This window comes from Rutilus rutilus (assembly GCF_951802725.1).
Source record: "Rutilus rutilus genome assembly, chromosome: 24".
Lineage (NCBI taxonomy): Eukaryota > Metazoa > Chordata > Actinopteri > Cypriniformes > Leuciscidae > Rutilus > Rutilus rutilus.
The window spans coordinates 8,933,404-8,957,880 of record NC_140228.1 but is presented as its reverse complement, the minus strand read 5'-3'; the positions used below and the strand labels follow the sequence as shown (position 1 = coordinate 8,957,880).

Below are 24,477 nucleotides of genomic sequence, written 5' to 3'. Positions count from 1 at the left end.
CGTTTTTAAGAGGTGTGTGTATAGCCTAATATGAATTGCATTAAAAAATATGTTAATATTGCTTATATAGTATAGATATCCATATGTTTGTGCATTTGTACGATTATATACAGGCTCTATTTAAACAATTTTACTGCTACAATAAACATTTTTATACCCCTTTCCTGCAGATATCTGTCACTTTTAACTTTAGCTCAGCTTTGTTTGTTTTACAAAATCTCTAGCAGGCAGAAACTAATAGTAATTTACTTAAACCATTTCATAGCATGCTTAAATAAGTTCCAACCCGTATCCCTATCTCATCCATAAATAACCAAAACAGTCTCCCACCTGTGCTGGATTTACTGACTTGGCTTTACTGGTGCCAGATCTGGTGTGTGAGGGGATTTGGAACTAAAGGTCTGAATGTAATGGCTGGAATCAATGGTTTATAGAGGGAAGTGAATCTCTGGCAAGGGTTCTATAGCATTCTCCAGCCTGATATGAGGGTAGGCCTATAGCATTCCTCCTGTGTGAAATCACTTTGCACTGAATCAATATGTATTTTTTACTGTAATCATCTCTGATATGTTTGATCAAGAGCCATGTTTCTGTTATGGAAAGCTAGAAAGTTGTTTATTGAAAGGTTCTCTAATGCAGAGAGACATTTAGCACACACACACACACACACACACACACACACACACACACACACACACACACACACTTAGTCCTAAATTTATTTTTGTATTTTCTTTTTTCCCCTTTATTATTTCCTGTATTTGTTGCAGGTTAGGGCCTTCATATTTAATGTCCATAATATCAATTACTACCTTTAGTAATGATATATATAGGATATAAGATAGGGCTAAAGGAGGGGATTTTCTTTCCTAATTGACACGACCACAACGCATCCCTAAAGTGTCACTTCCCTGAAGTGTTCTTTCATGTCACCAAATCAACAAAAAGTTTTTTAAAAATGTTTTTATTGTTGTTGTTGTCAGTTTGTCATTAACATAAAATCTTTATCCTTGTTTGATGACAGAATGTTTAGGTAAGAATTATTGGCCACATTATTATCAAAAGGATTGTTTCACTGCCTCAACTGTCTATTGCTTGCAAATATGAGATCAGAACACTTAATACCACATTAAAATCTCACAAACCTTTATTTCTGTAATGTGAAATTTCTTATATCTGAATATCATTATGAAGACAATCACTTTATGTTATGGAATAACATGGACCCATTAATTGATCAGAAATGTGTATTTTTATACACAAAAAGTAAATTTTGCTTTTCTTTAACCTTTTTATTAAAGTCTTAAACCTCTATATATCTGATTTCTCTAATAAGAAAGTTAATGAAAATCAAAAGGTATGTTACTTTTATTGCTTAATATACTGTCATTTTGTGTATTTGTTATCTATTAAAAAATGGACCACTGAATCATCTTTCAAACCATCTTTTGATTAGATCTTCAAACATTAGAAATATATTTATTTATATATGGTCTCTCTCCAGCAATAAGTGTGAGTGATGGGATCTCCTAGTTGGTCTCTTGCAGTGTGTGTGTGGATGCGCTTAAGGCCGGCAGCGCTGAATAAAGCGCGGATACAGGCAGACGTCACGGATGTGGTGGCGGTTCAGGAGCCAGGTGAGGAACCGCTCCAATCCCAGACCGTATCCACCGTGAGGACACGTGCCGAACTTTCTCTGCAACACACAATGTTACACACTTAGAGGTGAATATTTCAATCAATGTGGTATCACAAAGGGCTGGCTGATACATTGAATATTCAAGATGATTTTGGTGGCATTTTTGTCAAGTTCAATTGCATTATTGTGATCAAGCCATTTCAATAAATAAATCTGACAAAAACTATGTCACTCATATATTAAAATATTGTATATACAGGCAAATATTGCTGTTTATTATTATGTATTATACTGCTGCATGTAAATGAAAATGATTTCACATTCTTCCTGCAAACCAGGCTTAGTTATTATATCATTACAATTATTGACTAGATTTAGATTTTACATTATATATATATATATTTTGTTAATCTACTTGCCAGCAATGGATATTTCGAAACAAAAAAAATCCACTATATAGATGACTTCAGGGCAAATACAAAAATATTAAGATGTACACCTTTATAAAAGTTTGTGGTCGGTAAGATTTTGTATGTTTTTTTGAAAGAAGTCTCTTCTGTTCATCAAGGCTGCATTTATTTGCTGAAAAATACTGTAAAAATTGTAAAATATAATTACAATTTAAAATACCTGTCTTCTATGTGAATATATTGTAAACTGTAATTTTTTCCTGTGATCAAAGCTGAATTTTAGCATCATTACACCAGTCTTCAGTGTCACATGATCCTTCAGAAATCAATCAATGCTTCCTTGATGAATACAATTATTTCCCATCCCCCCCATTTCCCATTTTTTTTTGTTCTGAAGTTGCTCGTTTTAAAGGGGTGGTTTACTGCCTTTTTTCTTTGCTTGATTGTGTTTATGGGCTGCAATATAACATGTCTTCGTGTTTCGTTTGTTAAAAAACGCCTTATTTTTCATAAATTTCACCTTTATTGTAAGCCGCTTCCTCCTCTGTCATTTGAACGACCGGTTGACTTCCTTAGTCTATGAAACCACTCCCTCAGAAAGAGGCAATGAGCTCAGATTGGTTAGTTCGGCCGGTGTGTTGTAATTGGCTAAACTGCGTCCGGAATCTTCACGCCCATTACCTTTACGGGCGACAGTTGCATGTGCTCCGGACCCGGTCAAATGTAATGGTGTCAATATTGCCTCATCAGTTTGAGCCAGAATCAGACCCAGAGAGCGGTGATGAAGAGAGTCAAGCAGAACCTCCGCAAACACGGCTCTTACTAAACGTTTCTGAATGGTAATTTTTTTTTATTATTATTATTTTCTCAAAGAAATTCCACACGCTGATACTTGAAAATGCTACTGTTTGTTAGCTTTTGAGATACGGTTTCCCCCTGATTAAACATTTAATATAACTGAATACATGACTGAGTAATACCGTTTTTTAATTGATAGAATGAACAACCGTTTAACTATTCACAAAACTTACCGGTAGTTTACTCAGTTTGTCGTTTTCTTACATGATAACAGCAGCTGAAGTTTGCTGTTGCGATCATTTTTTGAAGTTTGTACACGTTTCTTATACACACAAAATAACATCGAACTAACTAGCTACTATAACCAAACAGCTTTGGCATTGGTTTGCGTTCTTGATCAAATCAAAAAATTACGTCATAAAGTATACATGGAAAATACGTTTACAAAATTTCTACATATTACAAATTCGGATCCAAAATGTTTGTACGCATCTGTCATATACTAAAGCCAGCGCTGGCATTTTTTTACATCCTTGATAAAACTAAAACATTACGTCTTAAATTATACAGGCAAATACATTTAAAATGATTAAATCTTACTTGCAGGTTGTGGCCCAACAACTGCTGCCTCTGGTTTTATAGCTGTAACTGCTTCATGTTGGAGTAATAGTTTCTTGTTGAATCCGACATTGAACTCGTGTAGATTCTGGAAGCTGTCTTCCGTAAAATGCGCAGCACAGAGAGCTAAACTACGATTGTAATTGTCAGGAACATAATCAAACTTAAATTTTAACCACTGTTGACGAACTACAGTGTCTGTAGGAAGCCTGAACACAGAAGACCTGACAGCTACAGCTCTCTCCACTATAACTCCTCCTCTTCGACAGCAGAACATGTTCCGGAGGGAGGGTTGATGTAAATGTATGGGTTAGTTACGTATAAAACCCGGGAAGTATCTCGTTGTAGTCCCATTCGAGTCGTTTTTGTAGGCATTAAACTTCCTGATTTTTAAAAGACGATATCTCCGCTTACGTTGAACTTTCAGCGCAGCAACTTTGCAGATACTGTTCATGCACCAACAGCAACATTACACAGTATTTAAAATGAAAAAAGTGAAATAGCAATCAACCACCCCTTTAATGCTTGCTTTGTCTATTTTTAAATAATTTTGTATTATTTTAGATCATTTTAATCTTTCCAAGTTTGCTGAGGCCTCTGGTCTATATGAACTGCTGGCAGAAGGCGGTTACCTGGTCAGTGTACCAATAGTAGGGTGTGGGGTCGATTTTCTCTCTCTTATACCCTTCCAGGAGTTCCTCAGAGTCCCAGATACGCATGGAGCCTCCCACGATCTCCCCGACGTTGGGCATCAGCACATCCACCTGACATAAACACAAACACATCAGCCATGCACAACACAATTCAGCTGAATACTGCTCTCCTACAGACTCATTTACGGAAAGTTGTGTCTCCTACAACAGGTTTACATGCATTCAAGGTCGAAAAAAACACAAATTTTGTCATAAAATAATATCCACTGCAGCATCAACTGTTGTCCGAAATAGCTCACTTAAGGATTCAGTCTCTCTAAACCCCACCATTATTATAGTAAAACCATGTTTTTTGGTTTATTGATTACCATTTGATTAACCACACACAAATACCATAATGAAACTATGGATTTGAAGCAAAACCACGATTAATTTATGGTTAACATGGAATAACTACAGCAACTCTGTTTTATTTATTTATTTGTTTATTATTCTTTTTTATTCGTTGTAAAACCATGTTTAATTTTTGTAAGGGTAGATATATTCACTATGTATGTTTTCATAGCACTCAGCTGACACGTTTGTTTGAAGGACAGAATTGGGCAGGATGTGGAGTAGTGTATTTTGTCAATAAATAAGAAATTTAATAAAAAAATAATAAAAAAATTGAACCGATTCTAAAATAAAATAATCGTTAGTTGCAGCCCTATTACACTCTGCATGAAAAGGAATAATATGCAAAAAAGCATAAGAGCGGCACTTTAACGTTTATATTTTATAGAAAAATGCATATTTTACAAAAATAGATTGGACTTGAAAATTGCTAGATTTGCAGGAAAATCTTAGCCGTACGTCTAACCAAATATAGTAAAGATAACAAAAATTTAGTTTTAAGAGGTTTTAAAGTACAATTTCCATGGTAACGCAATGTCCAATTTCAAAATGGTTTTCACATAATGAATTTTGAGTGTTTGAGCTTTCGAATTATGATAACTTAAATATGGGATAGCAAAAAAGTGACAGTAACTGATAACTGCCATCAACTGATCATTAAATCACCTAAAATGAGTTGCTTGTAAAACGTTTTGTTTCAGCCAGTGTCTGATCACTATTAGCTCCGCCTCATTTAGTGCCTGGCTGGTAACTCCGCCCACAGTGAAATCTCATTGAATGCAATGGCTTTGGTGTAGACAGGAAAAAATCATTTATTACTGGATTTTTTTGTTTTACGCTGGTTATGACAGGTTAATAAGTCTGGTCCTGACCGATTCAGTGAGGCGACGGTCCTCAGGGCAGCGCTGCATGTAGAAGGATTTGATCTCAGCCGGGAATCGACACAGCAGGATGGTCTCATTAATGGTGTCAGTCATCAGACGCTCAGGGGCTTCTGGGATATCCTGTAGAAATGACACACAAATAGTCAAATATCATTATAATTCAACTTTTCTTCGCAGTTGAGCAACAATGTATGAGACTCATCATAACAAACCTCTCCAAACTCATAAAATCTCCCATCATCCTTCTTGATGTTGTGCTCTCTCAGCCACACAATGGCGTCAGGGTAGTTCATCCTCTTGAACGGACGTTTGGGAGGCTTGAAGTCCTGCAAAAATAGATGTAATGTACAGATTCCAGTCTCTCCATACTTTTGACATTTTAAGATCCATATTGTACAAATTTTTAGAAGAATATTCACAATGCTTTTTAAAATGTATCAATTTCATGAATTTTCCAGGCTTGAGTAACATCCAGAACCTCTGTATAATATTTTACTGATACTCAGACGCATATAATGGCGTTGTGTGAGGTCGGGGTCGTACTGGGTTGATGTCGTAGAGCAGTTGCGCAGCAGGAGACTTTAAAACCCTGTCGACCACGTCACACACCAGATCCTCCAACCGGTTCAGAAGGTCTTCATAAGTCATGAAGGGACACTCAGCCTCAATGTGGGTGTACCTGAGAACACACACGTGTTGGTTTTTATGGTTTATGGGGACTAAAATAAAATATCAAACAATATAATTTCCCCCAAACTGCACCAAGTTACAGTATTTTCTCAAAATAAAGTGCTCTGTGACTGGAAAGAGGTGAATCATTTTGATTGCAACTGTATAGACTAAATTAGGGTTGATTCTAAATAAGGGGTGACTAATAATGCAATGATAAGAATAAACCATCTAAAATGCTTTGAATAAGCATACTGCTAAAAATAAATGCGATATGGTGATTTAAATGTTCGCGCTTTCAATCCGGCATGTATGCACTTCAGATGATCAATGCAAACAGTCGCAAAGTGTGTCAAAATGACTATTGCCTAACTTTAAAGTTAGTTCATCCAAAAATGTAAATTCTTTGTCCATTTACTCACTCTCATGTTGTTCTCGTGCATCACACATGCAGTTGTATGTCCATGCAGTATATGCGTTGTAAAACTATTCATCATACAAACAAGCAAATATTTTGCATACGATTTAGTAAAATGAGGGAGTTTTTTTCATGCATGTCATGTGCACTGCTCCGTACGTTATTGTCTGTGCCGCTGGCGACAGAACGGATGAGACTGACCGGCCGGTCACCAGTCCGGGCCGATCATGTGAAAAACCGTCTGATTCCAATCGGTGTCTCTCTAATTACATTTTAAACATATATTAACATAGAAAACAGCTATTTTAAATAGTAATAACATTTCACAATTTTTACTGTATTTTTGATCAAGTAAATGCAGCCTTGGTGATCAGAAGAGGTTTCTTTCTAAAACAAAAATTCATAATCATCCCAAACTCCATTACACATTTCAGTAAATGGCTCCAGACTCACTCGGACAGGTGCCTGCGGGTGCGCGACTGCTCAGCGCGGTACGACTGGGCGATGCAGAAGGTGTCGCCCAGCGCAGGGATGCAGGTCTCCAGGTAGAGCTGAGACGACTGCGTCAGGTACGCGTTCTCACCGAAGTAATCGAGACTGAAGAGGGTGGAACCGCCCTCCACCTGCGTCTGCACCAGAGTGGGCGGAGTTATCTGAGGACCACAACAAACACACCTCCACATTTAATAACATCTCTTAAATCTGTACTCCAGAGTATTCAAGATTTATAACAAATTAAGTTGGAAATTTAATTTTGTGGTCTATGCCCCAAAAATAGGACTTAAAAAAAAAAAAACAATCTTGAGACTTTTTAAGACTTGGCGTCAGAGGTCGCCCTTCTGCTGGAACTTGACTCTCTCGTAGACACGTGTACGGCTGTTGCCAGAACCCAGAGATTATAGTTTATAGTATACATTTTTAAAAATAGATATTTTTCTTACAGAAACCCATCCCACACTGGAGTCGTATGGATTACTTTTATGAATAATAGGTGCACTTTTTAGAGCTTCAAAAACCATTTTGAAGCTGGGAAAAGCCAGGATATTATTTAATATAACTCTGATTGTGTTCAGCTGAAAGAAGGAAGTCAATTTTGGATCATTTTCATTTTGGGGTGAACTATCAAGGAGCCTGTGCTTAATGTGTGCATGTGCATGGCTTCGGGAATGACCTCGCAGTAACCACGGCTGAAGAAATGATCCCGAAAACACTGCATGACCGTGGATCGGACTCTCAGGATCTTGGAGACGTTTTCCCCGCGGATCATCATGTGCCTGTTGTTCAGCTGCACGTCCACGTCAGACTCCTCGTTAAGCAGGTTATCAGCACCTCCCGCCGGAGCCAGACCGATCAGCTCCCAGAAATCACAGTGCAGCTCATGGCCGCCCGGAGCCTTTCAAAAAGGACCAAAAAAAAACACACTCTTTTTCTGTTTTGGAATTCAAATAAGTATGGGAAAGGCTTAAAGGGTGAGCAAACTTTCATCTTGATAAACTGTTAAAATATTAATTATATTATATTAAAATCATATTAATGTTAAACAGTGTTGGGGATTAGCTAGCTGCAAGTAGCGTTATAGTAGCGGCTCTGCTTTTAAAACAGTGTAGCTTTTCCAGTAGCAAACTACTTTTTCCAGCAAGTAGCGGTGTAGCGCAACCAAAAGCTACATTCCATTTTGCGTTCTGACGAGTCGCAAGCCTGTAAGAGTACTACTACTAGTACTAGATCACAAACTGTCTTCTAAAAGTCTTCTACTAACTAGATCACAAACTGATTATTGCACTCTATATCAAATGTCAGCTCTATTTCTGATTTAATTACAATGATGAACTGCCATAGTTTAATCTGTCCCACCAAAGTTTTGAAATAAACTTAAAAGATCACTAATCGAACAGAAAATAAAATTGTGATATAGTAGAGCGCTTATCACATGGCAAAGGCTGGTTGCAGCAGGATTTCAAGCAAAGCGCACTGTGAGCAGCTCATGATTGGCGTCTCACAGCGGCTCCGTTCACAATAAATATTGAATATGCTGTGAGTTAAACCTGCATATTTTACTTCTCCTGTGTTTCCAATTTAAATTGCATACATTTTGTTCTTGCATTGATGTTACAGTTGTAGCAGTTTTGCACTTTGACAGTCAGATTGAGATATAGGGCCCTATCTTGCACCCAGCGCAATTGACTTTGTACACCGACGCATGTATCATTCCTATTTTGCACCCGCGCACAACGGACTTTTCCCTCCACAGACGCACGTCGGTAAATTAGGAAATGAACTTGCGCTCCCGGGGGGCGGTTCAGCGCAAAGAGGAGGCGTGTTTCGGCGCAAACGTTCCCTGATGCTATTTTGCAGGTTTAGAAAACAATTCCGCCCGTTGCGCATGTTATTCATATGCTATTTTAAGGGCGCATGCTTGGCCATAATCAATGTAGCGTGTGCACAACGCACATACACTTTGCTTCTCTCATCTACACACAGACACAGCAGTTCTCATTTTTAGAAAACGATACATTATTACAAGGAAAAATATTAACACACGAGGTTGTTCCAATCATTGTTGTGTCCATGAAGATGTGAAAAAATAGGCATAAATCTAGCTTACACATTTACCCAAATTATTATACGCCTGTTTAACCGAAGCTAATTTGGGTGGGTTTCTCCCATCCCCAATGTAACTTCTCTGTCTTTTACGGCCCTGACGAGAACGTCGGTCTCCTCGGCTGTGAACCGCTCCTGGCCAATCTGCCGTTATAATAGCAATCCGCCATGGAACAAGCGCGCCTGCTGTTAAAGGGAATGTGAGATGTCGCTCTGATTGGTTTATTTCACGTTACGCCCAAACCACACCTATGAATAATGAAGCTACTTCGGACCAACCCATAACCAACCCATTTTGGATTTGCGTCGGGCGCAAGAGTCATTTATCCCGCCGGTATAATAGCAACAGCGCTCAAGACCCGCCCACAAAGTTACTTGCGTTTCGCTCTTGATACTTGCGTTTCAGATCGTTAAAATATGGCCCATAGGCTATATTTTATTATTGTGTGGATCCGATGGGGACACTTTTGCCATTAAAATGACTGGGAAAAAGTGTCCCAATCAACCTGAATTTACCCTACTCTCCCTAATCATACTTGTTTAATAAAATTGAAATAAAAGTTGTTTTAAACCCCAAATATTTTACTTATAACATTCTTCATTAACAATTATTCAGTTATTTGTAACAATGTCATTGTAAAAAAAGAAGAAAAAAAGAAAAGTAGTTTCAATGTAGCTAGCTACTTTTTGATTGTAACTTGTAGTGTAGCGAACTACTTTTTCAGAAGGGTAGCTTAAATGCAACTTAACTACTTTAAATTACGAGTAGCTTGTCGAGATACAGTTTCAGAGTAGCTTCCCCAACACTGATGGTAATGAATTAATCAGGGTAATTTCTCACCTGTTTGCCCTCAGGAACAGGTTTCACAGTTCCGTACAGAGCGACGGTACTCTCCGTAGACAACACCAGTCCATTATAACACTGACACTGCACACAACACACACATCCATCATCTCAGAAACTATCTGAGCTACACTTTGACTGTATTTCACTTCTTACATTCAATATCATCAAACACAGCTGTTTTAGATAACTGAATATAAACAACACATTTCAGAGCAAATACAAATTCCAACTAGATGATTAGGTGAACAAAGTTGATGTAGGTTTGACAAAGCCTCAAAGTCAATAAAATGCTATGTTCAAGCAAGTTGATAGAATATTTTAACACATTGTTAATGTTTTAACAAAATTATGTTTTAGCATGATTTAACGAATTGCTTATTTTTAACATGAATTAACACACTGCAAGCATGTTGCTAGTATGATTTACCATGTAGCTAACATGTTATAACATGATTTTTAAAATTGCTAACACGTCTAGCCTTAATCCTAATAACTAAAAGCACTGATAACTAACAGAGTAAATAGGACTGATTTACACATTTATAATTGTGTAAAATATCGACAAACACACACACAGTACCAGTTTGTCCGTGAGAACACACTGCAGGAAGCCCGTTCCGTCACGTAGCACAATAAACAGAAGGTTCTTTCCTGAGAAAATAATTAGCAAATACATTTTAAATGGAATGTATACTGTGTATTTTCGTTGAAGCTGAGCTTTATAAATATTGTGAGATTCAGACAGAAGCCATTCAGTCAGAAAGCTGAGAAAGACAGAATCGATTCTGAATGAACAAACACACCAAATCTGCTCACCTTGTCTACGTAACCGATGGACCCAACCAAACACCTTCACCCTCTTTTCTCTGAGCGGCTCCAGTTTATTAATCTTCACCTGAGAGTGACAGAAAGCAAACCAGAAAATCTCTATAAGGCAGACTTTTATTTCCATATCGACTTCACAGCCTACGTTAAAGGGGTCATATAATGCCATTTTTGTACAAGTTAATATGATTCTTTAGGGTCTAAATGAAAAGTTTGTAATATAATTTAATTAAAAATTCTCATTAGTATTGTAAGAAAACACTAATTTTACCTGGTCAAAAACAGCTCTGTTTTCAGCACGCCATTTAAGTGCATGTGTCTTTAAATGATAATGAGCTTTGCTCACCCCGCCCCTCTGTTCTGTGGGGCGTTTTGACACAACACACGTGGAGTAGTGATGCGCGGGTCGGCTTTTTTTCCAACCCGCGGGTCCCGCTTTTATGAAATTATTTGGCCCGCCTCAGCCCGCCCCGCACCACTGTATCTATTTTTACAACCCGCCCCGCCCCGCACCCGCGACCATTAAATAGACAAACTAGGCATTGTATTGTAAATGAAAACAGCCTTTATTTCAGCCTGAAAGTGCTTGGAAACATCGCCCTGTAAACTGGCAATAACAGACGATTCTGAATATGAACCATAAATCAGGTCATATTAATAATGATTTAAACATTTTCAATATTTACAAAGCAGTGTTTGTATTCATCTAATTCATCATTCACCTTTTTTTCTTTTAATTATGTAAAATCCCGACCTCAATTTCTCCCGCACCTCATCTTCCATCTTCACTTTTATTTCTCTGTCTTTGTTGTTGTGGCTGGTGGCGGGAGCTGCTTGGCGCGAGCTGCTTTGCGCGAGCTGTGTCACGTGACGCCAAAGGTTTGGGGAAATCACGCAAGTTGCATTGCTACGGCCTTATCAAATAACCTACTAAAATATGATTAGATTGATATTCCCAAATATTTAATATAGGCTGGACATTGCATGCAACATATGGATTTTTATTTTATTTTGTTTAATGACCCGCCCCAACCCGCCCCACAAATAAAGTGACAATTTTTTGACCCGCCCCAACCCGACCCGCGGGCTACCCGCGGGGCCCGCGGGGCCCGCGGGGCCCGCGGGTTATGAGACGACCCGCGCATCACTAACGTGGAGTGTTGCCTTGACAACAGTTGAGGGAATATTTTGGAGAAAGAGTGGCAGCGGGAGTCTCTGAGGACACATCTGTGCAACCGTCTCAATCTGAACCGGAGTCGGACCCGGAACAAGATGACGGCCCCGAAGAAGTTCGACAATTAAGGCTCGAACAGGACGTTTCTGAATGGTTGGTTAACGTAATGTCACTTTGATCTATCTTTGTATGTACTGGCAGGGTAGAGTAGTGAGATACGAACGCTATGTGTTTACTGATGTATAAGTTAGTTCATTGACAGATTGATGTTACAGCTAATGGTCATGAAAAACATTTTACTTTAGCTTTATACTGACCCTCGTTTATAAAGCAGTCTGGAGAGAAATGATTCGCGCAAACATGAAAGCATTGACGTTGATCGTGAGCCACAGCGTCTTCAGCGGTTCGGATTTAGGAACATCAAAATGACTGCTGTGTTCCTTATTACACCCAAGAACAGAACACCACAATCGCTTAGACGCCATTCTGCTCCAGCGTATCAACAATGTCCGCGCGGACTATGACGACAGCTCGCTCAGGGCGGGTCTGTGTTGAAACGCTGCTGTCAATTAACAATCGTGGGAGGGGCGTCCGACCGTGTGACGTCACATGGTCAGACGGCTCGATTTGAGACAAGGGAAAACATATAAGGAGATTAAAAAAAAACACTGGATGGATTTCTATCATTATATGATGGTTGTGTACAGGCACTGCCAACACACGTTTCAGTACAATCAACTTGTAAAAGTGCATGTACCATTATATGACCCCTTTAAAATTAGGGGTGTCGAAATGAATCGTTTCAGATTATAGAAATTAATAGATTATAATAAATTAGATTATAATAAATTAGAGGGAACATTGGTCCAGATTTAAGTTTTGTTTGATGTTTGCTACATTCAGGAAGTGTTCTTTCTTGGAGCAGAAAAAATAAAAAGAGTATATTGACCAAACATTGATGCACCTCTTGATGGAAATAACATTTACTTCATCAAGAGGTGCATCAATTTTTGGTCAAGCTCTTGTATTGACAATGCAAGAGTCCAGCACTCTGTAAAGTCTCCTCCAGCACATCCCAAAGACTTTTAATGAAATTAAGGTCAGGACTCAGAGGTGCCAATTCATGTGTGAAAATGATTCTTCATGCTCCCTACCAACCATTATTTGACAATTTTAACCCTTTAAATTTTGGCATTCGCATCCTGGAATATGGCCACAATACGTCTCCTGACAAAGTTGATAGAGAAATGAAAAGCCACACACTCCATCTTTTAGGGTTAAAAGAACTGTTGCCAGACAAAATACATGCTAGAATCACTGTAATAATGATTTGATCATAGATTCTAAAGTATATGCCAATTAAAATCCAAACAGTGACTGGCCGGGCAGTGTATAAACTCAGAATTCCAAGGAAAAAAGTCAAAGTCAAACCTCTGAGATGTAAACTTGGAATTCTGAGGGGGGGAAAATAAGTCTGAATTGCAAGATGGAAACTCAGAATTCCAAAACTATGAAATTCTCAGAATTCTCAAATTTAAAGTTTACAGAGATGCAAACTTCCAGCTGATTATTACTTACACCCATCACTGCTCCTAAAACCACCAGAGACTGTAACTCAGAGCTATTATATAATCTGGAAGTATGAAGAAAACACTCACGGTTTTGGGTTCAGGAAGGCTGGGGTCATTCTCGATGACGATCTTTTTAGCTTCTTCCAGATTCTTCTCTCTGCGTTCAGCATCTTCAGTCTGTCAATCATGACATCAAACAGGCAGAGGTTAAAAAAAAAAAAAAACATGATACATACAACAGGAATTACTGGTCTATAATCACAGAATGTTCCAGGTACCTCCTTCTTGTCCTTGTTATCACTCTTCACTTGGTCTCGATTAAAGAGCTTCTTTGTGCTCTTCATTTGAGTCTTAGAGATGACGGCCCAACGCTGACAACACAAACACACCATAATGTCAAACTATTAAGACCAATATGCTACAGGTTAATTGCTATTCCTACAAAACTTTGCCAAGTTATTTAAATATTAATTAAATATACACTAATTTTGAATGCAGCAAATGACAACAAAAATGCACGTGTGACAATGTTAGACTTAAGATTCATTTTAGTTTCTTTCATCTTGTTAAAATGTCAAATAATCAAAACAGATACATTATAGCTAATTATAACCTTTCCTTATTTTTTATTTCAAAATACTATCTATAGCCTATACTATAGTATAATACTATATATATACAGTCCATTCAGAAAGTATTCAGACCCCCTACACTTTTTTCAATGTTGGCCAGTCTTTACCGCTGGCTCTTACAGTGGTTAAACATGAGATATAATTAATTCTGGATGTATGAAATGGGCAATCTTTGCTCTTATTAATATATTACTTGTTCCTGGGCAAATGAAATTGGGTTAAGGGCTGTTAACTTTACTAATTTTAGATTTAGGCTATATTTAAATTAAATCTTGTCCTAGAGCACTGCTTTCGCAATTGTTAAACTTCCTATTGTCTTTTAAAATGTCCATTGTTGTTCATTTAAATATTGTTGTTCAATAAATATTACTTTTACATAAATGATATGCTGTATTTGGTATTGAGAAATTGTCCATTAGTGGTAGTGATATGGACTTCTGTGAAAGTTACATTATTACACCATTAGATGGCAACAAAGACTTTATGAGTAAGTCAGTTGCAAAAGAAAGGGACTGAATTTAAACAAAGGAAGTTGTTTTAGCTGTCATGGGAAATCCTCTCAACCATTAAAAGGATGTTGAAACTGATTGTTTTTATAATGAATATAATATTATGGACATCCACCTGAAGAATGAATGCTGTATCAGATGCAGATAATACTCAGGCGATCTCTCTCTCTCTCACAATAATACTCAGAATAGGTACAAAACACATTGAGCTTCACTGGAGCGACTCAACATTCCTTCGTTACTAGATCTAAGGTGACATTTTAGAATTAGTAACGGATGCTTGGTTACAACTGTAAAACTGTCAATTTGGAAGTAGTAACACACTGTAGTTGCTGGGCAGAGTGTATGTGTATGTCAGGAACCAATCTGTTAAATCAATACTCATTTATGTTTATATAATTATTTTTATGAGATTTATATGATTGTTTTTGTTACGGTTAGTTAGTTGTTAACTGCAAATTTACACACCTCTCCTTCCTTCTGCGAATCCACATAGATAACTGGAAAAGGTTCTTGTCCCGCAAACAACAGTGCCTGAAAACATGTAGAGATATATGAATGAGAAAAAGCTGAAACAAAACACAGAAAATGGCATCATATATCATTGCAGAGAAAACTCACAGCACCTTGAGTGGGGTTTTAAAGGGTTTCTGCTCGGATCCATCTCCATCCACATCACTGCCATGTTTTTCAGACACGTACAGTTCTTCTGCAGGACCAAACAACAGCAGATTTAACATTCACCAGTTTGCAAGCAGATTCACAGAAGACTTTACTGCTGTAAAAGGTTCTTCAACGTCTGTAGCTTTAGTGTGCCACTGAGGCCCCTAGGTAGGGATGGACACATCGATTTTGCAGTACTAATATATATATATATATATATATATCGATATTCAAAAATCATTAGGCCTAAACAGCTATTATGGCCTTTTTAAGAAGAAAAAGAATATATTTCAAGAAAGTGCAAAATGAGCTTGTTTTATGTTGTTGGTATTTTAGTTTGATTTAATTTTAACTTTATTCATGTTTACTTATAATCAATTATTTAATCACAATATTTCTGTAAAATAAAGAATTGTTTTTACACCTATTGTTGTTACAATTTTTTTTTTATTGTGCTAATATTAACTTTTGAAACAGCCATTATAGATGTGTTCTCCTAAAAAAAATTCACATACACATTTGAAAAAAAATAGATATTGGTATTTTAAAATTTGTAACCAAAAGTATCGCTATCAAACTAAAACAGTTTGGCATCACCCATCCCTGGCACTAGGATTAAAGCTATTATTTGATTAGTCCGATTATTTTTGATTAATCAACATATACGTTTTTATTCACAAAATTGTAAAGCATTTATATTTAAAAGCAACAGGTTATTGCACATGTACAACACTGAACCTGTTAGACTTGACAGATCTTGTCACTTTATGACTAAATACATTATGAGCGTATAGATGAGAGATTTATCTTCTTATAAAGCATGTTATGTTCAAAGTATTTCCAAAAATGAAGTTTTAATAGTATTTCCCTGCTGTGACGGTGGGGGCGGGAACATGTGTGATGCATCCTTGCTGCTCACTCACTTACTAGACTGTCTCATTCTAGCGTTTAATGCTGAGGAGGACAACAACCTACAAGCCTCTGAAGGACTGGACTAGGAAGAACACAGCCTTCCGCTTGAGAAGCACCTATCCTATATACTAGGGGTGTGCCAGAAGCCTAAATCCAGTTTGATGCGAACTGCTATTGGCATTTATATTAGTTTGATTATTAAAATTCACAATATAACGGTTTATTACTGTATTTTTACAGCATTAATATCAAATAAAATCACTCTTACTTTAAATGTACCTATTACTTAAAATATTGTAATAAAATTTCACAATATTACTGTTTTTACTGTATTTTTGATTAAATAAATGTAGCCTTGGTGAACATACAAGTTAGCGCGCCCTCGTGTGTCCACAGAATTGAATCCGGCCCCCCTGCGAAAAGTTTGGACACCCCTGTCTGACCACATGAAGAAAGTAAGGAGATTTGGCAGACTGGACAATGGTGAATGATTGTCAGATCCCAAGGGCCATTGATGAATATCTAATCTTACTGCCGCTCCCTACACGGAGTAGTGATAGCGAATCTCAAAAGTGAAAGTTAAAGTGAAACAAGAGCGCATTCAAAAGCGATTTCAATAGGCCTACTCTGCTTTCTAATAGCGGTTCCCAGATGCCCGCAAATTATATACAGTATTATTACCCACCTATATAATTTGCGAAAGAAAGCACTGAAATAGATATATTTTTTACTTCCATTTCGTATTCCCTTTAGAGGCTCCATAGGCTATACACGCCCTTTCCTTTCCCAACATGATTTTCGGCTTCGGACACATCCCTATATAGTAGGTTATAGTATAGTATAGTGTGCACTGGATTATGCATAAATAAAATACAGCATGTATGGTATAGAGTGCATAATCTGACGCAACACTGCAGACAATATGCAGAAGCATCTTCATCTCCATCATCATCAAACTCACTGATCGACATCTGACCGACACCCTCGTCCGCCATATTGTGCTCTTTAGACCTCAGATGAGTTTTGTCCGGCTCGGTTCGGCAGTTGTTTTAAACGCGGCGTTAATCGGATGGTCCGTCTCTCTTCCTGTCGCTACTCACCACCGGCGCACGTCTCACGAACTTCTGAGGACGCATGCGCAAAAGCGCAAGCCTTTCTGTTGTCGCTTCAGCTGGGGATTGGTACCATAGACATCATAATATCTATGATTGGTACATTCGCAAGATGACGCAAATAAGCCTCGCCTTAAAAGTAAACGAAAGTAGGCGGCAATGTGGAAAATGTGCAACAGTGCAACGAGTTCAACCCAAGGCCGGATTGACCACCGGGCCGACCACCGACCTCTAGGGGGGCTCCAAGACCCCACTAACTGTGTGACTTTTTTTATTTTATTTTTTATTAAAAGAAAATTAATTAATGTCGACAAGCTGAAACTTAATAAGTCTCCTGGAAATGATGGTCTGACCACAGAGTTCTATAAGAAATTTTCAAATATTCTTTCTCCATTTCTTCTCCAAGTGTATTTAGAAAGCCTATAGGGAACTCTCCCATGTTCTATGACTCAGGGTGTTATAAATTTGATCCCTAAGCCACAAAAGGATCCTTCTCAACTTGAAAATTGGCGACCTATAAGCTTATTAAATAATGATTACAAAATACTAGCCTCGATTTTTGCTAAAAGAATTAAATGTGTTTTAGATAATATAATTGATGACTTTCAGTCGGGTTTATAAACTTTATATTAATATTAGACTTGTTCTTGATACTTTAGATTATTCGGATCTGATCTCTGATGACGGTTTCTTGCTTTTTCTTGATTTTTATAAAGCTTTTGATTCTGTTGAGTTTCCTTTTATTCTTAAATCTTTGAATATTTTTGGTTTTGGCCCAAACTTTATCAATGCAATTCAAACTTTGTATAATAACGCCAATGCTTCAATTAAATTACAGCAAGGTACTACTAATAGATTTAATATAGATAGAGGCATCCGTCAAGGCTGCCCAATATCGCCGTATCTTTTTCTGCTTCCTATGCAATTATTAGCCATCCATATTCAAAATAGTAATCTGAAAGGTATCTCTGTTGCAAACCAATCAATTTTAATAAGCCAATTGGCTGATGACACCACTCTATTTCTAAAAAATAAAGAACAAGTTTCTGTAGCCTTAAATATAATTGATCTCTTTTCATCCGCTTCTGGTTTAATACTTAATATTCACAAATGTGAACTTTTACCTATTAAAGATTCCACTGATGATAAAGTATGTGACATTCCAGTCAAATCCGAAGTGAAATACTTAGGTATAATTATTTGTAAAGATCAAAAAAGAAGATCAATGCTAAATTTTGAACCTCTTATTCTTTCTATTCAACGCAAATTTAATTCTTGGTTACAGCGAGATCTGTCTATATCAGGTAGAGTGTTACTTTCCAAAGCAGATGGGTTATCTCGGGTCATCTATCCTGCAATGGCTCTGGATGTTCCTGTGGAGATTTCTAGAACGCTGGACAAAATGATAGTAAACTTTGTTTGGAAATCTAAAAAACATTTAATCAAAAAGAGTGTTATGATAGCTGATCGGACAATGGGTGGTTTTGACTTAGTGGACTTTTCCACTCTTAATAATTCTTTCAAGGTTAAGTGGATAAAATCTTTCTTGAACAATCCTACATCTTTTTGGAATATTATCCCAAATTATATTTTCAGTTCAGTTGGAGGTTTGCATTTTTTGTTGCGCTGCAACTATGACATTTCTAAAACAACTTTAACTCTTTCTAGTTTTCATAAACAGACTTTAATATGCTGGTCCCTGATATATAAGTATACATTTTCTCTGCATAATTATTTTATTTGGAACAACCAAAAATAAATCTCTTTTTTTAAACAATTGGTTTGATAAAAATATACTTTTAGTGAGTCAACTTTTAGATGAAAGGGGTGTCTTGCTCTCTTATGAACACTTTATGCAAGAATTCTCTTTTCCAGTCCCCCCAAGAGAATATGCCATTGTTTTTGGGGCAATTCCTGATTGTATAAAACCTGATTGTCAATCCTGGCCCTAAAGGTCCTTTATGCTCTCCACCTATATTTGACAACACTAATTTATTTGTTGATCAAACTCCTTTCAGCAGATTGTCAAACAAGAAAATTCGCTCAATTCTTAACAAGGATCAGATTTCTTTACCTGCTTGTGTAAGCTTTTGGAACAACAAATTTGATAATAATATAGTATGGGAAGATTTCTGGCTCCTTCAGAAAAAGTTATTTTTATCTAATAAAGTTGTTAAAGTATCTTTTAAAATTATTCATAATTGCTATCCAGTTAATTATAATTTTGCTAAATTTAATAATAGTATCTCCCCTTTGTGCACCTTTTGTCATCAGGTTGATGAGACAATTACTCATTTATTTTGGGAATGTATGTATTGCAAAATATTTTGGGGTGACTTTTCAAATTTTGTTAAAAGATATATGTCTGTAAACTTTTGTATAAGCCAAAAAATTGTGTTTTTTGGTGACTATGAAAGTAGACCCTTATCATTTTAAATTTATTCTCAACTTATTACTTTTTCTTGCCAAATTTTATATTCACAAGTGTAAGTTTTCAAAGAAAACTCCTTCCTTTTTCATTTTTAAGAAAGATTTTGATATATATTTGAACTCCTTGAGGAATTCTAAAAACTCTGCTGCTTGTAAGACTCTACGTTGGTGTCAATCATTTAAGCTAGCTTAATATTCTTTATGTTTATGTAATGTAACCCTCTTTTTCTGTGTATTGTTTATATGTTCATTTATTGCTCATTTATGGTTGTTTTGTATTTGTTATTGCATAATAATAATAATAAAAAAAAAATTTTAAAAAAAAAAATTAAATTTTTTTTTTTTGTTGTTGTTGGTCCCAACAGGTTCTGATGGTAATATCTGTCTGTTGGAGCCTCCTGTCCCAACAGAACCCCAGGCAGTTGTAAGTAACCTACTCAATACACCATGACAAATAGTGTTATAAAGTGTAGGCTATACTCGACCAAATGCTCATCTTCACAGGACGATGGGGATAAAGAGTTTCTGCTGCCACAGAGAGGCCTACAGTGTCTACACATCAAACAATCTACACATTCAGATTAAGTAGCCTATAACGTTTTCTTTATTCACGAAACACGATATATAAGGCTAATGTTTTATGTATTTGAAGAGAATGTTAGTGTAGCATTTGTCATTTAGTCACAGCCTTAAAAAGTCTGTGCGAATTATAAAATGATATGTTGGCCAAATCACAGGTCGCTGGAGCAATTTATTATTATTATTTTTGACATTGTGGCATGGAGAGCAGCAGTTATGTCTAAACCATGAAAGAACAAAGTTTGTGTATAGGGTTAACTTTTAAAGCTCTATTGCAGCAAGGGTTGTTGTTGTCTACATTCACTGAGGGATATTGATGACTTGACCGCCTTGTTTAATCTTGAACTTTTCCATGTTGAAAACATTTGACAGAAATGGCAACTTCCTCTTTCTAAAGAAGCTGAAGGCCCATCAGCACTTCCTGTTGTTCTCTCTGCAGCCTGTCCTTACCTATTACCCACTTGTTGGACAGACTCCAGTCTCTTCCAGCTCTAGCTCCCATATGGTCAAGCTATATGGTCTCATCCAGAATTTGAACTCTTAGAGAACCACATAAATCAAAATGAACCTTTCTAAATTCTGACCACAATTGTGTGCTCTTCACTTTTATTACACATTTCAACCATCTCTTTCAATGATCCCTTAATATCTGAATTAGAATCAGTTCCGCATTGTTAAATTTATTATTAAAAAGTTACTAAAAAATGTAACGACAAAAATCTGCAAAGAATAAGTGTATGGGACATGTGAATGTCTTTTAGTTATTCCACAAGTTTTGACATATACCACTGTTTATTACTACAGTAAATTACTAATTAACAAAAATAATTATTATACCAATTTACATAATAAAAATGTGAAAATATACATTTTGAAATATGAACTATGGCTCACTTCCAGCCCCTAATTGACAGACAGGCAGACTGACAATTACCTTTTCAACAAAACCAATGGAGCCATACTGATATAATATTTACATTATGCATCACTTTAGGAACTTTAAGTGTCCATTATCTGTTTTTCTGAAATGTCCATTTCTTTGTGTGGCAGAGAAACACTTCTTGATATTTGAGGAGAGAAACAATTTCATGATTCTTCCAAAGACCCATGCATTTCTTGGGGAAGAGTCATCTATTATCAGGACGACATGGCAAACTGAAAGATTTTTCTTTACTTGAGTCCATTTTTGATACTCCTGGAGCAAAGGTTAATATTCACACACCCATCGCTTCCAGAATAGGTCAGCAAGATACTGAATTTGCTTCCATTTGCAATGTGCATATATAAAACATTAACAGGCGGTAAGGCTGGTTACCTTTTCATTAATAAGTGATTAGGTGTCAAGGGTTCAAGATCTGTGGAGTCATTTGTTGTAATGGTAAGTGGTCTGTCATTTATTATTGCTTCCATTGACTTCATACAGGAATGAATGCAAGCTCTCATCCAGTGGCGGCTCCAGAGATTTTTTGTTGCAGGTGCTATGGGGATGCTCAACACTTAAGAGAAGGTGCTTTGAATTTTGGGGCGTTTCATTATGGAGGGATGCGAATCGGACCACCCTTGGTATAGGCCTACACATGCGTACACGCCCGCATTAACTATACTCGTTCCACTACTATAAGCATACAGTATATATATATGTAAAAGTATTCAACGCAAGGGCTATAGACAGGGACGCAACTACCCAGTGTCAGAGGGATATGCAGCAACAATTTTGGCAATCATCAATCTGGTGCACTTTGAGAGTTAAAAATTAAAAGCTCCAACCCATATTCAGTGTGCAAATTAAACAAAGAAAAATTCAAACCTCTTTTAGTTACAGTGTCAGTCTACATTACACTACTACATAATAATAGTTATAATATTAATCCCATGATAGTAATAAATTGTAAAACAAATGCACTGAAAAATAAAGGAACCTTTCATAATTAGTTTTGTACTATTTCTATACTTGAAAGAGTGTATTTCTATAGAGCTGGTAAGTCCCGCCCCTTTCGCTAACCCCACTGGACCTCTAGGTTGAAAAATCGTCAATGCAAGTGAATGGGAGAAAATAATTATTTTCTGGTCCCGTTTGAATTGTGCCATGAATGTGAACATATGTTGTCTGTAAATTTTTTATATAATCTTTCATGTTACGAGTTTGACAGTATATGGTATACGGCTCTCTTTAATTTGTACCAATCGGAGTAATAATTGATCAATTTGTTCACAGCATCTGTGTCATCCACTGCACACACAACATTCACTGAGGCTGAGTGTTTAACCTCACTGTCATCCACTTTTGTTGATATGTCATGATTTGTCTCAGGCCACTTGCTCTCTGGTTCTTTGAGAAAAGAAGGACCGTGGATCCAGCTTTTCACAAGCAAGTCCCCTGGATGCCCAATCAGTCTGGTTCATTAAGGTATTGACGTACCTCCACTCCAAACGAGGGACTAATAAGCTAATTAATTAGATGACGAGTGAACTGTATCTAATAAACACATACAGGGAAACTGGGTCAAACAAGGCACTGATGAATAAACCAAAAACACAAAGAGACAAAGAAATTTCCATGGAAAAGTGAAAATGACTGAATTAGCCAAAGTGAAGCAGGGAAAGGATTGGACACTTACAAGTCAGTTCAATCATTTGAAAGAACCGACAGTTTCTTAGTTCTCTTCTAAGCTTGTTCCAGCTCTGGGTGGCATAATAGCTAAAGGCAGACTCAACATGCTTTGAGTGAACCATCGGTATCTATAAACGTTTCGATTCTAATGATCTGAGTGGTTTATATTCAGTGAGCAAATCTGCAATATATTGAAGTCCTATAGACCATTGAGTGATTTATTAACAAGTAATAGTACTGTAACGTGTTCAAAATGCTGCTGTTACAGATAACAATGTGTTTAATGTTGTTTAATGTTAATGTTGTACTTTATTCATTTTGTGCTGGGAAACTGTTATTGGATGTTCAAGTGGAATATGGAAAATGCTCTTCTGCCTATAGTGTTGTGAGGGGAACCAGTTTGTAATCCAGTTCGTATTAAGATGACGGTTATGCCGGTGGCGAATATGTTTGGTGGTGTGTACAACACGTCAATCTCCAGTCAATGCAAGCAGGGGCGCATTAATGCACAGACTTCAACGGGCTGAAGCCCAGGGGCCTACACTGGGGAGGGGCCTACTGGCTGCATGTAAATTCGATTTTTTTAAAAATTTGTTCTAGTTAAATGGGAGTTTGCAGCAATGACAACAGCATTCTATAAACAAACACACTTTTAAAAAGTAAAACATTTCACCTGAGGAACTCGCAACTGCATTTTCGGCGACTCCCTGCTGTGTGTAAGGTTTTAGATTCAGTGAGTGTGTTCCATCAGTGCTGCTTTATCAATTTTAATTTCAGGAGGTTTTAAATCTTGGGACGCAAAAACAGGAATCGTAATAATAAGAAAATTAAACTTCAAACGGCTAGGAGTTAATTAATTAAATGCAAACATGGCATGTTTCAAAATAAATAAATAAACAGTTTTGAATCACCAAATAGCCCACATTTACGCTAACTTTCCAAGTGATCATTTTGATCTACTGATGATGAATAATTAATATATAATGACTATATTTATATATATTCTTAATATTTATTTATATAATTGTAATTTATGATGTTTTAATCATACCTGTTAACTCACATTAAGTAGCCTACTTCTGTTCATAATGAGCCTTTTCAGCTCTTGAGCTTTCCGAGCTTTTTTTTTTTTTTTTTTTTTTAAAGTTATTATACATTCAGAAATATTTGAAAGTTTATTTGAATAATTTGTTTCATTTATTTAAAGTAATTATACATTCAAATTATACATTATACATATATATATATACAATTTTGAGTTAACCCAACATCTTAAGGATTTTTTAATCAAAATTACTCATTTATTTATGTTATGCCAACTAACTGAATAGTGTTGTAAAACTGTTATCTGTCAAGTAAGCACACACATTTATGGCAACCCATGATTGGTAACAATATGTTTTGCAATATGCACAAATTATGATGACCATGTAAATTGAATGGTCATATATAACCTTGCAACATCAAGTGACAATCATTTTAGGAACTTAAAATTCACAGAAAAGTTGCCTAATCCAATGTAAAAATGT

General features: G+C 36.6%; 1 protein-coding gene across 1 annotated transcript; it reads right to left on the bottom strand.

Moving 5' to 3' along the window:
• Nucleotides 1-1,122: 1,122 nt before the first annotated feature.
• LOC311283714 (asparagine--tRNA ligase, cytoplasmic-like) lies at nt 1,123-17,380 on the bottom strand. Its single transcript, XM_084398325.1, has 15 exons — nt 17,178-17,380; nt 15,268-15,350; nt 15,110-15,175; nt 13,779-13,871; nt 13,588-13,677; nt 10,747-10,825; nt 10,511-10,581; nt 9,925-10,011; nt 7,654-7,875; nt 6,936-7,135; nt 5,939-6,074; nt 5,608-5,721; nt 5,384-5,515; nt 4,098-4,229; nt 1,123-1,696 (listed from the first exon to the last, which is right to left on the bottom strand). Exons 1-15 carry the CDS (start codon nt 17,209-17,211, stop codon nt 1,565-1,567), a joined length of 1,671 nt encoding a protein of 556 aa, XP_084254451.1. The 5' UTR covers nt 17,212-17,380; the 3' UTR covers nt 1,123-1,564.
• Nucleotides 17,381-24,477: the final 7,097 nt, after the last annotated feature.